The sequence below is a fragment of the Aspergillus oryzae genome, chromosome 4 (assembly GCF_000184455.2).
Source record: "Aspergillus oryzae RIB40 DNA, chromosome 4".
In the NCBI taxonomy this organism is placed as follows: Eukaryota; Fungi; Ascomycota; class Eurotiomycetes; order Eurotiales; family Aspergillaceae; genus Aspergillus; species Aspergillus oryzae.
In genome coordinates this window covers 2,652,374-2,668,010 of record NC_036438.1, presented here as the reverse complement: position 1 = coordinate 2,668,010, position 15,637 = coordinate 2,652,374, and the positions used below count along the sequence as shown (strand labels likewise).

The window sequence follows — 15,637 nt, the reverse complement described above, 5'->3', positions numbered from 1 at the left end:
GGTCATCTATTAACTAAGTCAAGCTAGGATCCAACCTAGAAACCGCGGCTAGTTAAATATCACCACTCAATACACTAGCCCTAGAACAGGAAACCACAGTTTCCTAATAGCGCAACTTCTTCTATATCTTATACTCTTTTTACTTTTAATACTTAAGTTCCTTAAGTTCCTCAATTTCTTTAATATTATGCGCAATAAAATCACCTGTATATTTTTATAATAATTATTTTTATTTTTATAAACAAAAAAACTTCGCCAAAATAATCTTTTTCTCCTTCTTAATAGTATTCTAGGCTTTTACAAGCCGTTTCCACTTAGTATTAGAAAAGAAAGATTTAAATATTTTGCAAAAAATACTATTCGCTTTTACACACTCGCTACAACAACCAGAATTTTTGGATTTAATATAAAAACAATAAAGGCGGATACAATATTTACAAGGGAATACCGCCTAAAATCCCTTATCTTCGATTCGCTAGTAAAGCTTAGATTTATAGACAGAACTAGAAGACATGGTTAGAGCATAGATAAAAGAAAAGTTAAAAATAGACATCTCTCACCTAGATAAGACCGCAACTTTATACTTTCAAGAACAAAAGCCTAAAAGAAAAGAAATAATATTATAGACCCTTATCTAGTACACCTTATCAAAGACAGATATATAAAACAGAATAATAATAGAATAACAATAGCTAATTCTTAAGTAAAAGATACCTAATAAATTATTTATTTAGTAATTATTTAAAAAGAACTATAAATACCAATACTAGCTATTATAATAAAGTTATATATATTATAGTAGTAATATAATTAAATATATTAGTAATATAATAAACTTATAGTATTAATAAAATATATTATATTACTAATATAAAGAGTTATAATAATAATATAATAGATAAAAATATATAAAAATATTTATTTATATATTTAATTTAATTCTTTATAATTAATATATATTATTACTATAGAGCTATTTTTAATAGTAAAATTAGTTTTAATTTATTTATACTCTTTTAATTATTAAATATATATATTTAATAGATCTAGCTTTTTAAACTTAAATCTAGTATTAACGACAGTCTTATATTAACTATATTTTTATAATAATAGTAGTCTAATATTAACAGCAGTCTAATATTAATAGAAGTTTTATAATAACTTCTATTTTTTCTAGATTATAATCTAATAGTAACAAAGATTAGAGAATAATTTTAGATTAATAACCCTTAAAATGTAGTCCGCTAACTGGTCTTAGACTTAATGACGAAGCCCTGGGCGTAACACTTATATGGGATCCAGTTGTCTAAGTCAACCGCTGTTACATATATATAGGTGGAGTAGAGGTTAGAAGGCTGTAACGGCGGGAAGCTATATAGGCCTGACCAGGGCATTCTGAATCGTTGATTCAGAATTATTTGACCTTTTGGCCTTGTGGAATATTGGGCCCTGGCAATATCTCTTACAAAGGCACAGGGGTTCTGTATATTCTACGGGCCGATTCTGCATCGGCTCCGTGACATAATTAGATTTAGTTCTTTTTATTAAGTACTTATATAGTCTAAATACTAATTATAAATTAAATAATCTCTAGATAGATAGACTATCTACTAGCCAAATCTGTAATAGCTATATTATACGGCTGATACTAGTATTATAATAACTGTCTAGTTTCTGCCAATATTAAGACTATTAGCCACTAAGTATATAAAATCCCTAGAATAGAGATTTAGCTCAGTTTTCTTTGTTCTATTAGAATTTATTATCCCTAGAGGCATTCGGGGAGCCATTTGTGGAATAATTTAAAAAATAGGTAAAAAAAAGGTGTGAACCGTGTGATCGCGGATGACGCATTTTACACGGAAACTAGTGGTGGGGACTATACTTAGGCAAGAGAATCAACTTACTTTACACCTGACTGACCTGAGGGGGGCCCACGAGGGGCCTATTATAGACCCAGGGGTTGGGCTTGGGCCCGGTAGCTTGGGTCTAGGGCCCTGAAGAAGCCCAATACTGCTAGGACTACACTACTATTTAAGCAGTTTTATACGTAAACTGATATTGGTAGTGCTACAGAGGGTTATGGCTTTTAAAGATAGAATGGACGTATTCAGAAAAGAATATTTCACTTGACCGCTGCTGTAGCCTGGGCCCTGTAGAGCCAGATTGGGACTGTATAACTATATTCCAATACATTCTGCCCTCCTGGCACCCGTGCGTGAAAGCCCTACATAACCGGCTATCATAGGTTAGAATTTCTATTGGCTAAAGCCATGTGAAATGTTCGTCAGTGACTCCAAGCTTATCTCTGGCCATGACGTCACCTGAAAGCTCATGTGTTGTGAGTCATGTGCCCATCTGACTCAATGTGAGTAATACTCTTATCCATGAACACTGTAATTATCACTATATACGTAGGCAATCATTCTGCTGACTGTCAATGCTTGAAGAGCCAAGTTTTGTTTGCAGCTTTGAACTTGGATGCCAGAGCCTAGACATATCACATATGTTAGGATTAGACAAAGTTGAAGACTTCTAATACAGCGCATAGTTATACCATCTGCGCTACTGTGCCAGTTAAATATTACTCAACTCTGAAAGGCAAACTGTCCGTGGCTCCCAAGCTATTGTAGGTATCAAGCTACTACTTTATGTACTCCGCAGTATATTATGGATTCATATATAAGATATAGTAAATTGTCCACCATTACTGTCCTATGAAGTCATAGTTAGGCTTACCGAAAAGAACCGAGTAAAGGATCAGGAAGCCGTCAGATTAGGCGGGGTAGGCAGGCAGTCGCTGTCTCGGTGATATACTCCGTATACAACTGTACATATTGTGAGAGATTGCCATTGTTAGGTCTGACCGTCAGGCAACTGCAAGCTGTGGGGCTGAAGATCACCCATGATTCATCCACCAGAGGTAGTGTGATACTACAGGTGATCTGACTCTTACCCACCCTTTCAGCCTAACCTGCTGAGACGAAAATCCAATTCTGGGCCGCTATTGGCGGGTACATTGCCAAATCTGCCCCTCGATGGATGCCACACCGTGGGTGTACCCACACCACTGCCCCCCTTTATAACAGAATTCACCTCCGCTCTCCCGTGGCAGTTGTCGTCATATGGCCCTTAATACCGGAGCACTACGAATACTAGAAAACATCGACACCTCCTCCTCAGGTTACTGTAGAGCTCTTAACACCCGGTAGGCCTTGTTTACATATTCAAGCCACCTATACATGAATATCATACCTTCCAATGCTTTCTGATGACACAGCAATTGGTGTGTGGTTGGCAGAGGGAGCCTTGACCTTGTGATTAGGTGATGTTTCTACTGCCACGCGCCAACCCCGCATGTCTCATGAGCATCATGGGTACTGCGCTTAAAGCATGAGCCCCAGTCATTGGCGCATTGACTCATAGTTCGATCTCTTCTCTGTTTCGCGTCCACCTTTCTCAGGGGCCTTAGTGTATTTCCTATATTCCGAATAGGAATAGACTCGCCCTGTTGATATGTCCTTCGAGTTCCTTAAATACATCACGGCATTCCCCCACCCTTCCCAATTGAGACCGTAAGAGATATCGCCCAATTCTTATATCAAACACCGCGCGCTCGGTCATAGTGAGCCTTATCGCCGAAAGGGTTCTATGTCATCTGCCTATTGCCACCCATAAGACAAAGAGGCGGCCCTGACAAATCACTTTCACGTGTGCCTTGCCAACATTGCCCAATCCCTTTTCCATTGACTTCCATAAACACATACCATCAGTGTTCGTCAAATATCGCCTTCTGGGCACTATATCTTTAGCAAAACATCAGCAGTGACTTTCCCTATTATCCTCACTCACATCCTCATTTTTTGTTGTTGTCTGTTGTTTGTCTGCGACTGACAATCAGTCTGTTGGGATGACCTCGTTTACTGTTGCCTCACCTTTGGGCCGAAGCGACAAAACAAACATGAATCGTTTATCATCCGTTTCCAGCCTAATGTCGCCCCCAGAGTCCAAACCGTTCGATAGTTTTAACCCTGCATTTTCACCCCATCAACTGTCACAGAATCCCTCATACAGCCATGACATGAAACTTCCTCCCATCTCCGTTGACCGGAAGCGAACACAATCGGAGATGGACTTGCCGTCGCCACCTGTCACTCCCTACACAGGCAACAAAAAAAGGAAGTCAAATGCATCAGAGCAGGTCGAGGGAGATGCGGTAGTTGGCTCTTCAAGGGATCCTGTCCTTTTCCCTCGCCACGATTCGCTCACAGAGGTTGCCACTGATGAGCCGTTGTTCGGTCCTATGCTTCCGACAGAGACGGAAGCATTGGTTGAGCAACACATTAATTCCCACATGGCAAGATTTGAAAATAAATTAAATAAACCGACACGCGATGAATATCTTCTAGCTCTTTCGTGTGTGCCAATCGTTTCAGCTCAATATAATCGCAACCCAGGAGCATGGGCTAAAGAGGAGCGAGAAACGCTCGAGCGCCAACTAGTTATGATGAATCGCTGTCGTCCGCACACGTTGGAAGCGAAATTAAAGAGAATCGCCCCCGCGCCGGCTAAGAGGACATTTCCTGCTCAAACTCGTGCGCAGCGGACTCCCAGGGCCAAGCGTACACCAAGATTCACACCAAAGCAGAAAGTTTTGGACACATTTGACTTAACCCCACAATCCAGTAACAAGCAACCCCGAGCTATAGGCACAAATCGGGATGACACAGATTATAAGTCGATTATGGATTACTCCCCTCCTTTAGAGACTCTCGGAAGCAATGCGAAAGCCTTGAAGGCAGACTGGAAAGGACAAATGCTGGATCTCAGCAATGATTCAGATCGACACTTGTTGAACGCCGCTGAGCTCAACCTTGCAGCCACATTAAGGCTTTCCTGTGCAACATATCTATGCAGCAAGCGTCGCATTTTTGAGGCTCGTGTTAAGGCTTTGAATGTTGGGAAAGAATTTCGGAAGACAGATGCTCAACAGGCTTGCAAGATTGACGTTAACAAAGCAAGCAAGCTTTGGACAGCATATGACCGAGTTGGCTGGTTCAGACCGGAGCATTTCGAGCAATTTCTTAAATGACGTTACAAGATATATTACCCAAGCTTGCCTTGCAAAGTTGTTGCAACCCATCATGTCATCTTTTCTTAGTTGGTTAATTAGCGAGTTCGTTTCTAGGTTCTTGCATAGTATTTCAAACCTTTTGTTCTGTCACTAGGCATTGCTGGTCTGTGTACAACGGTGACTTTTACACTTTGCCCATCCTTTTGCGGAATCTCATTTCCTTTGCTTTTGGCGTTGTAACTCGAGTATGTTCGCACTCCTCTTATGCATAGCTGTCGTTGGTGCTCTTTTATAGCTTCTCTCTTTCAAGGCACAATGTTTGGCAGTGAGACTCATTCCAGACGTGTCAAGGTGTCACCATATGTTTATCATACTATATCTACCGTGGTTTGACATTTCACCATTTGGGTGCGATTTATATTACCTAGAATGGCAGATTCGGGTTTGATGTTAGTGAATTTTCGATGATTGACCAGGTTTGAACAGAAGATCCCAGGACCTCGACGTTTAGCTGTATCGTTAAGGTAGATGGCTGACCTTCCTGCATGCCCTTAAACATATCATTCGTAGGATCTCGCTCAGTGAACTTTCTGTTTATATTGTTTTCCTTCTTTTCTATTATTATATGAGTGGTGTGCTTATGGAGAAAATGAGGGTAGAGGGAGGTAAGGAAGGGAGATGGACCTCATAAACGTACGGGAAGCAATTCACCCTAGCTAGTTATGTTCATTGCCTCTCATATGTGATTACCATGGCTTTTTGCCTCGAGATAGAGTTTTCCAAGAATAATGTTTCTTTGCTGCCGCTGATACATTAATCGAGTATGCACGTGATACATCCCAAAATGCTGATTTTATCATTACAAAGGGAGGCTGTGCCAGTGAACTTAAATGCGGTAAGCGGATGCGACGCCCAGCCAACTACGTACGCAATTTAATCCCCGTTACTTCCGGTCCGCGCCACATTTAATGTGGTAAAGTCCGACCTCTATTGTTTCGTACATCCGTTCCTTTACCGTCTTTCATCCTGGCATCTGATTCTATATAGCTAAGCCTTCAGTCTTCCTCTGTGTTGCGCGCTTGAACCGGTGAGGAAGTCCTAGACGATAATGTCTCATACCGAGGCCGCTCGTACGGATTCCTTGGGTGAACAGGAAACTCGGGGTGATGTCGAGAGCGATAAAAAGGCCAAAAACAGGCGACCTGCAAGTATGGATCTACGCAGTCCTGTGTTTATTACAACATCAGTATTTTAACCAATGCTTATGTCGTGTCTAGATACTGCTTTTCGGCAACAGCGCTTGAAAGCCTGGCAGTGAGTTTACTTCCAACGGGTTGCATAGTATTCGTGTCTCATCTTATTAACACTTAACAGGCCTATCTTGACGCCGAGGAGTGTACTGCCTTTGTTTTTCGTCGTTGGTGTCATTTTTGCACCCATTGGGGGCCTTCTTTTATGGGCAAGCTCTGAGGTAAGATCGAAATTATCGTGATGCGCTTGCTGCTAATGGCAACCGTACATCCGTGAAGGTACAAGAAATTGTGATAGACTACTCTGAATGTGCTGATAAAGCACAACGGACCCCTGTCCCAATCCCAGACAAAGTCCAATCGTCTTTCAAATCTTCCAATCAGCAGCCTAATCCGACCTGGATGAAATATAGAGATGAACAGACGAACGAGACCATTTGTCGCTTGAGTTTCAAGATCCCGGAGAGCATCGAACCTCCTGTGTTTATGTACTATCGTCTGACAAATTTCTACCAAAACCATCGGCGATACGTGAAATCGCTAGACATAGACCAACTTAAAGGAAAGCCAGTCGACAATAAAACCATTGATGGCGGTTCATGTGACCCCCTAAAGCTTGATGACAGCGGCAAAGCATACTATCCATGTGGACTTATCGCCAACTCCATGTTCAACGATACAATCAAAAGCCCCGAGCTCTTGAACGACGGAAACGACGATGATCCTGTAGTATACGTCATGACTAACAAGGGCATCGCATGGGATAGCGACAAGCAACTCATTAAGACCACACAGTACAAACCAGGACAGGTTGTCCCTCCCCCGAACTGGCAGGCCCGCTATCCGCATAATTATACCACTGAGATTCCTGACCTTCACGATAATGAGGAATTTATGGTTTGGATGAGAACAGCTGCATTGCCTAACTTCAGCAAACTGTCCCGGAGGAATGATACCACGGCAATGTCACCAGGCACTTACCAATTGGACATCGCTGACCGTAAGATTCGTCCTTTACGCAGTATCCGTTCTGTGTTAACTTTTGTTCAGACTTTCCCGTTACAGAGTACGGGGGAACAAAGTCAATACTCATATCTTCTCGGACCGTTATCGGTGGGCAGAACCCTTTTATGGGTATTGCGTATGTGGTTGTTGGCGGTCTATGCGTCCTTCTTGGTGCGCTTTTCACCATCGCTCACCTAGTGCGGCCAAGGTAACGATGCTTCCCCCAACCTAATGCTTGTAGACTTGATGGGACTGACAATGCATATAGGAAGCTTGGAGATCACACATACTTGACCTGGAATAACGAGCAGGAAAGTAGCGCCATAGCAACCGGTAGAGATAATAGGTTTGGGCCGAATACCCATTAAATGATACGCTCTTTCCAACCACCCCCACCGTGCGTTTATTGTACACCATTGAATGTTCATCAAAGTTGGCCAATTTGCATGGTTCCATCTATGGTTCCTGCCAAATCATGCATCATAAGTTCGAGGCGTCTGCGGCTGGAGTTGTGGTGTCTGTTAGTTTTAAGCGGCCCTTCTCATGCTTAACTGTTAGTATGACGTTTTTTGTTGTTACGCTAGTGTCATCTCGATTAGGTGCGTCCTCAGGTGTAAGAGGCCACCTGTTTACGAAGACTAATCTTAACGACGGTTGTCACCAGATTGTTTTTGGAGTTTCCCAGATAGGTTGTTTACACCCCTTGTTAACATTCCCGTTACGTTATGGCATTCTTGGATTCAAATCATGCTTCTCTTTCGGCAGCATCGCTGGTTATATTCAAGCGGTAAGCTGGTTCTGGCGAAGTTCAATGAAGCCACCAATGTTGGAAAAACAACATGTCGCATTTTCCCACTTTACATATTTTGATCCTTGTGATAGCCAATCTACAAATTCAATGCTTCGCTTTTGTTTCGCAGAGTCGTGGCTTCTGTGCGACCGGCCCGCCCACTGAATCCCTGAAGGCAGAGTACAGGAGATTGAGCGCACTAGGTTCTCAGAGTTATAACCCTGTTGATTCTGAAAGTCGGGCGGCAATAACCCCGATTGTGATAGATACGTGGTTCCACATCATTACTGGTGAAGCGGGAACTGAATTGATCTCAGATGAGATGATTGCTGATCAGGTCAGTGGTGACATCTTGCATTCTCAATAAGTAAAATAACAACGATCGTCTGACTTTCATGTGAAGCTTTCTTACCTTCAAAACGCGTACTGGAATGCCACAATATCCTACCGCTTACAAGGCGTGACTCGCTCGGCAAATGATACGTGGGCTCGCAATGAGGACGAAATGGCAATGAAGACTGTCCTTCGCAGAGGGAGTTACCGTACGCTCAACGTTTATTTTCACACAGATCTCCAGGCGTCGCCCAATGCGGGTGCCAGGGCTTTTGACATCGTCCGCCGCGAACTGGGTGTCTCGCAACAACAACCCACCAGCATGCTTGGTTTTTGCACATTGCCTGACCCGAGCATAAACGCTAGCAGCCCTCCATCTACCTATATCAAGGACGGCTGTAATGTACTTGCGGAGACCATGCCGGGTGGTTCTCTCGCACATTACAACAGAGGTGGTACGGCAATTCATGAAATAGGTCACTGGAATGGTCTACTGCACACCTTCGAAGGAGAGTCATGCTCATCCGATAACGAGGGTGATTTTATCGCAGATACGCCGCAGCAATCCAAGCCCACAGAAGGGTGTCCTGCCCAAAAAGATTCATGCCCGGAGCTCCCAGGGTTTGATGCTATTCATAATTTTATGGACTATTCATCTGATGAGTGTTACGATTCTTTTACTCCAGATCAGGTCAGTAGGATGCGAAGCATGTGGTTTGCGATGAGGGATGGGAAGTGAAACGAGGAATACATCGTCGTTTCCTCAAGGAGTGCACCACCTCTCGTATTGGGATGGAACCTGCTAATCCATACTTTATTCTCACTCTCCTATGTGATGCTCGATATTGCTCGTCATGTGTAATGTGCCGCGTGGTTATGCTGTCCAAGAGTGGGAACGGTATACATTATATTGTATGCTACGCTAGAGTCAGCGGTATAAATGGAAGTAATAGATAGCGCGCTACTGCAACAAGTTGCTCTTCTGAATCGTTTGACGCAGTGGTGCATCTAGAGCCATTCCTAACAGACGTTTTTTTGTTCGGCCCAGTAGAACGCTCAAGTTCCGGGATTTTACCTCTAGGAGAGTATTTTAAGCGGTTTAGATTGATGGCACGATTCAAAGTGACAGCGCTGCACAAGGTCTTTACCACCAAGGTACATCGTGGGATAAGACCATAAAATTAATAGGATCGCTGGGAAGGTAAAATGACTAGCCTCTGGATCTCCACGGTTAGACGCTAGGAAGATGCCATTCCATGGCAATGACTATGTAAAGGTACTATACAAGTTATATACGAAGCGGCCGCCGGAACGCCCCAGGCTCCCACGACAGTGTTACTGATTTGCCTAAACACCCTGCTAGTTCTACATGACAGGAACGCACTTATCCCATTCCTAATGTCTGAAATCTGGTAATCATCACCATGAAACTAGTGACATCCTCAGAAGGAAAAGATATGGTAAGTAAAAGGAAATGAGACACAGGCTCCATAAGAGGATACAATTACATAGACTAACGTTTTCGCTTCTTACCACGTTCCTCATCATCCAAACCACTTTCTCTGTCTTTCTTCTTGGCCTTCCTTTCCAATTCGTCCCAATCCTCACCACTGTCCTCATCCGCGCTAAAATCCTCACTTGCCTCAGCACTGGCGTCATCATCAAATTCACTATCGTCTTCCGAGCTTTCGTCTGCCGCAGCAAGTTCTGACTCCGACAGTTCGAATGCAGATTCTTCCTCATCGGATGCACCACCCTCGGAATCAGACTCTGCTGCAAGGAATGACCAGCCTCCATCTGCAAAGAAGCCGTATGGATCACTAACGACCGTCTTCATGATTGTAGTCCAGTTAAGGTTTAGTGGCCCTTCAGTGAATGCAATGTCGACAGAATCCAGCCAATCTTTCACTCCTTCGAGAGACTCAACGGGAATTGTGTTAACATGAACAGGTGGTCTGTGGAAGTCTTTGAACACAAACACCAAGTCAAAGTTCTTGAGCCCAAACTACAGTCATGTTAGAATATGAAGCGCAACTCTGTCCAACCAGTACATACCTGAACCCGCTCTAAATGAGCAATTTCAATCTCATTTAGGGTGATCACAAGAAAAGGGGGCTCTGTTAACTGAACCAGAGCATCCGTGGTTGGCTGAATTAGAACATTGGAGCGGTTCGGTACACCAGTGAAACCAATTTCTCTAAACGGGATGTCAACGTCCACTCCTTCGTCTTTACCTGCATCTGCTATTTTTTCAGCGAAGGCCTTAAATTCTCGATCTAAGGCTGCTCTCCGCCGCCTCTCTTCTTGTTCTGCCTCGAACTCTTCCTCATCGCCGTACCGATGTTTGCGCCTACGATTGCCAGTCTCATCAAATTGCATCTCAGTCGCCTCACGATAAAACTGCACGTCCCTCGTCTTGCGCTTCCCAATCATGATGGGCGTTTTCAGGTGAACGTGAATTAGCACAATCAACTCGTGTGCACAGGGCTGAAAGAATAGGTGTTTCACGTTGCTGAAAAGTACGTCGACATGCTCGTTTCGGAAAGGTGACATATAACGAAGACCATTTTGGTGTATTTCGACCTCTCCGGGAACTCGTTTGCCATCTAATGGAGGCCGAAGATAAACATCGGGCAATCTCACAGGACGGCGATCTGGAGTACCATTAGCTCATGCCAGCAAGATTAAGGTTTATTGTCAAATACTTCTGATCTCGACGAGCTTATCTTGCTCCACTACATCTTCCATCTCTTTCTTTTCCTGTTCACGCCTCAAGGCATTTTTTCTGAGCTCTGTGATATCTTGAGCAACCTGTGCAAGTCGTTCGTTGTCTTTGGATCTGAGGGTTAAATTGCGCAAAAAGTGTGCTGATATGTCTTCAAATGGTTGGTCATCCTTGCGACCAACACCTTGCCCTGGGGAAAGGAAATTAATTCGGAGATAAGCGTATTCTCCTTCGTCACTTTTGCTAGCATTCTTGATTGTGTTGATATGGAAAGGTACTGGTCGACCCATGATTGGAACAATTACCGTTGATGCTTTGTGATCCACATAGATGGTTAGATCTTTAACCTTAGTAGGCAACTGGTTATCCCTCTTGTACGATTCGAATCGTTTGAATTTTTTCTGAGTGACTCCATTATCATCACCAGTAGTACCGGCGAATCGATCGAGGCCTTCCTTTGTCTTTTTTGTCGCCAACTCCTTCTGGTGTTCGCGTCGTCGTGCCTCTGCACCTTCGTTGACCTGAGTCGGTCGCTCCGCGCGAAGTTTGGTGCGAGTAACATTTCTGCTAGTCATTGCGTTGGATTTGACCTCCTTTTTCTCTTTGGCAGGTTTCTGGGGTTCCTCTTCGTCTCCAAAGTAGAACGAAACAGAATCCATATCAATACCTGCGTCCTTAGTGAATATGTGCGGACCATTTTCTCCAACACGTACAGTGTCTGTTATAATCATTGAGTAGACAGCAGTGTTTTTGTCTTTTGACTCCAGTTCTTCGACATCCGTTAGCCCCACCGTTATAGAAAGAGTCATGCCACTCTTCAAAATTTTGTTGTTTTTTCCATTCAGTACCATATTAGAATCTCGGAGCTCAATTCCAATACCGGCTCCAACGCTTTTAACAAAGTGACTTTCAAGCTCAGGTTTTTTGGCTCGTACCAGCCCGATTGCTTTGTTAAATAGATCTTTGGCCATCGTCCCGTCGCGAACGTCTTTCATGACTGTATCGTGAAGGTTCAGTAGAAAGGCATAGTTAGCTTCCTGGGACTTGCTCGGATCTACCAAATAGGTGCGTGCTATTATGGAACTGTAAGTTTTGTACCGGATTCCAAACCCAGCAACAATAATCCCTGCCTGAAGGTGACTATTATCAGACGTAGCTGTAAGTCGAAGGTCATACTTTCCTCCACTCTGGATGACAGGGCCATAGGCCCAATCAATCTGTTGAGGATCAAATTCCGCTGGGAGCTTAGCAAGTTTCTTAAAGAATTTTGCATCATCAATTTTTGCGTCGATCCGCATCGAGAGTGCCTTGTGGGTCATTTGCTTTTCTTCGTCGAGTAGGCGAGACATCTCGTCGACGAAATATTCCGACATTAGACCACTACAAGCCCTTGACGCGTTTCGTATAGCCACCTTCAGAAGATTAGCTCACAGATCGCTCGGTGCAGCACCAGGAAAAGAACTTACCAACTCATCTGTATCCTTAACCGAAAAGGCGGCCGAAGAAAGAGCGGGTGATATGTCGACTTCTTCCACATCTTGTGTTATGTTTGCAAACGCACGCTTCCAATCTTCCGCGAACGGGCCAGCAGCTGTATCTTTTGGAAGTACGCCAACTCTTTTCTGTTGAGGTATTCGGTTAGCACGTATGGCGTATATTCGGGTGTCTCTTGTTTGGGGTAGCACTCACGCCGGCATTTTTTATGACTTCTAAGCATTTTTCAAACGATCTACTTTTTTCGTCTGGATCCTTGGAGGTGACAAGTATCTCCACTGGGATCTTGCCACCTTTCAAGGGTTCAAGGTGTTTGGCTACATTTAAGAGGCCAGTGTTAGCCGAGAGATATGCGGAATCCGTGTTAGGCCAGTCCTCACCCTTTTTTGCTGTAGTCACAACATACATCATATCTGTTGTGAAAACCATAAGCGTAGCCGGAAATTCATAGCCAAGAAGCCAGAACTAGAATTGACGATCAGTAATTCAGAGCCTTGTACGTGAAAGGAACAGTGAGTCATACATGCATCGCGTTGTTCTTCTGAAAGCTATTTGCTTCATCTGTTTTTCCCATGAGGATAACGATTGATCCTACGCCGCCAAAAACAGCATGGCCAGGTCGTTTGTCTGCCTTCCATGCTGCAAAGAAGCTCGAAAGACGGTTAAAAAATGCACTTTTATCGATCACGATCTCTTCAGCCATGATGTATATTGTTCGGGATCGAGTTGAAGATCTGCAACCTCCTGGTATTCAACCAAAGTCTGGGTAGGGGGACGGTAGTATGAAGTAAAAGGGAAGCAATATATCACTGGGCATGTATCAGACAGTCACCCAAGTAGCCAGTAATGGCACGGCTACTTTAGGTTGGTATGTGGTTGTGGAAGCAAGCGACATAGGTAGAAGCTTATCAGGAGAAGCTAGTAATAATTCTCGGGATCTCAGGGCTCCAGACTGTTACAAACGAACGCGAGTCAAGAGCGGCAAAGCGCGTTTTGGGCAAAACCTCCAAGTGTTTGCACTGTTTGATTTATCTGCAGCAACAGACATTGCAGCACTGAGAGTTTATCACTTAGGGGACCTTAAAGGGCGCTGAGGTATGTCCGCAGCCACTACTAGTACAACTGCATCATATTGCCAAATAAATTTCTGGATGCTTTCTATCCATCACATTCTCTCATACTATCCTCACAAATCTTAATTCATTGTCTCGGGACTTATTATTCCTTCCGCTTTCATTGCTTCTAGTATATAGATACGGTCACCTTCCTGATGGAGCATATCAGTCTTAATACAGCAAAATGGATTCTACAAAATGCTTCACCCCTGGTCATACCATAGACCGTGGTTCTTATGTTATCACTTCAGATACTGAAGGCTCCCCCAACAAGAAACCACGAAATAACGCAGCCACCGGGGCTTCTGCTGCTGGGGTTCGTGCTCTCAGCGCGCAGTTGGTTGCCTTCTACTTCAGAGCGCCAATAAAAGCATTTTTTCGCACTCGAGTTGAGTATGAAACCGTGGCTTTATTTCTTCATTTTTACTTTTCTCGGAAAACTCATATTGACTTGACTTCTTTGCCTTCAGTTACATGGTACTTGACCTGTCTCCGATCATCATATATTCTCATTACTAATGCGGGCCGTCTATCTATGTGCTTCATAACAGGCATTTGCCAGGGCTGTCAATCCACACTCATCTGAAAGCCGATGGTCTCTCCATACTACTACCCCGGGGTTACTTGTCCATGCTGTTCGCACATACGGTTGGCGCTTTATTCCAAATCAGATAATGCCTCCCCTTTTAGCAAATGCCGGGTGGGTTTCTAGAAAAAAACACCCCTTAGTATACATCTGACTTTCCGAATAGGGTTGGTGCTGTACTATATACATCATACCTCCAAGTTCTTGGAGCCTTGTATGAGCCAGTTTCCCGTGGGGTCAAGCGTATCTATCCACCTGCTAGTCCCTTATATACATTTACAGCTGGATTTGCGGCTGGAACTATGCAATCAATAGTGGCTGCTCCTTTAGATGCTCTCCAGGTTCGTCTTCGGGCGAATGACATACTTGAAGGCCAGTATCGGAGCATGTGGCATTATGGCCGACATAAACTCAAACAGATCGGCATCCGTGGTATCTTTGCGGGTTGGAGTCTTTCATTCTTGCGTGACGCTTTCGGCTACGGCGTCTTTTTCTCATTCTTCGAGTACATCAAATCGCAGGCATATTATTCATTTATCACTGGATACTATGGTTCTTTGCGCATTCACGATGTGGACGAGCTGTTTTCTACTCAGTCCGATGGCCGTGGTGTTCCACTTATCAAACCTCATTATACTCTGGAGCCATGCTTTTTGATGGCCGCGGGCGTTGCGGCATCTATAGCCCAACAAGCAATACAGCACCCGCTAAGCATGATACAAAACCTTCATGTTGCTCGACTAGAATATCTGGATCATCAGGCAAGTCTCCACCCTTCCAGGCGGCAAATGCTACGTCTTTATTATCTTGCATATCAGGAGACATACAAACGATGCAGGAAGAGGGCCAAGCGAGCTGGTGGCTGGCGCCATTGGTTGTTTCGCGGATTTGTAAGAGATGCCATACGTCAAGTGCCTAGCACTAGCGCTGGATTGGTGATATTCGAGTTGGTGCGTCGTAAATATGCCAGCTTGGCTGATGCTGTGTATATTCAAAAAGATGGATATGATATTCTTCTATCCTAGTGCTTCCACTATTCCACATGGTGTATTTTGGATGAGAAGAGGAATCAGCTAAGGGGCTAGTAGCCGAATATATCCCTGTGGTTGGAATATGACGCAGACGCGGTACAAAGGCTGCGTCATGATGTCAATTGGCTGTCAAATATGGAAGCTAATGTGCTTGTTACGCCTAGTAAGGGAAAGGGTATCTGCGGTTTTCTCTGTACATCTTTATCCTGTGAGCTAAAACCCCTGGTATACTTG

General features: G+C 43.8%; 5 protein-coding genes across 5 annotated transcripts; 4 read left to right on the top strand and 1 right to left on the bottom strand.

The window, feature by feature from the left end:
* Positions 1-2,314: 2,314 nt before the first annotated feature.
* Positions 2,315-5,092, top strand: AO090012001027 (SWIRM domain-containing protein; the record flags this gene model as incomplete). Its single annotated transcript, XM_023236735.1, has 2 exons — positions 2,315-2,341; positions 3,902-5,092. 2 exons carry the CDS (start codon positions 2,315-2,317, stop codon positions 5,090-5,092), a joined length of 1,218 nt encoding a protein of 405 aa, XP_023091634.1.
* Positions 5,093-6,182: 1,090 nt separating this feature from the next.
* On the top strand, positions 6,183-7,697 carry AO090012001026 (CDC50/LEM3 family protein; the record flags this gene model as incomplete). The annotated part of the gene is made up of 6 exons (XM_001727903.3): positions 6,183-6,282; positions 6,352-6,388; positions 6,449-6,545; positions 6,604-7,324; positions 7,375-7,537; positions 7,598-7,697. The coding sequence occupies 6 exons, from the start codon at positions 6,183-6,185 to the stop codon at positions 7,695-7,697; spliced, it is 1,218 nt and encodes a 405-aa protein (XP_001727955.1).
* A 471-nt stretch (positions 7,698-8,168) lies between these two features.
* AO090012001025 (zinc metalloprotease) lies at positions 8,169-9,191 on the top strand (the record flags this gene model as incomplete). The annotated part of the gene is made up of 2 exons (XM_001727902.3): positions 8,169-8,456; positions 8,523-9,191. The coding sequence occupies 2 exons, from the start codon at positions 8,169-8,171 to the stop codon at positions 9,189-9,191; spliced, it is 957 nt and encodes a 318-aa protein (XP_001727954.1).
* A 774-nt stretch (positions 9,192-9,965) lies between these two features.
* Positions 9,966-13,374, bottom strand: spt16 (chromatin-remodeling protein SPT16; the record flags this gene model as incomplete). Its single annotated transcript, XM_023236734.1, has 6 exons — positions 9,966-10,457; positions 10,508-11,106; positions 11,158-12,589; positions 12,644-12,799; positions 12,867-13,136; positions 13,195-13,374. 6 exons carry the CDS (start codon positions 13,372-13,374, stop codon positions 9,966-9,968), a joined length of 3,129 nt encoding a protein of 1,042 aa, XP_023091633.1.
* A 596-nt stretch (positions 13,375-13,970) lies between these two features.
* AO090012001023 (putative mitochondrial carrier protein) lies at positions 13,971-15,397 on the top strand (the record flags this gene model as incomplete). The annotated part of the gene is made up of 2 exons (XM_023236733.1): positions 13,971-14,179; positions 14,539-15,397. The coding sequence occupies 2 exons, from the start codon at positions 13,971-13,973 to the stop codon at positions 15,395-15,397; spliced, it is 1,068 nt and encodes a 355-aa protein (XP_023091632.1).
* Positions 15,398-15,637: the final 240 nt, after the last annotated feature.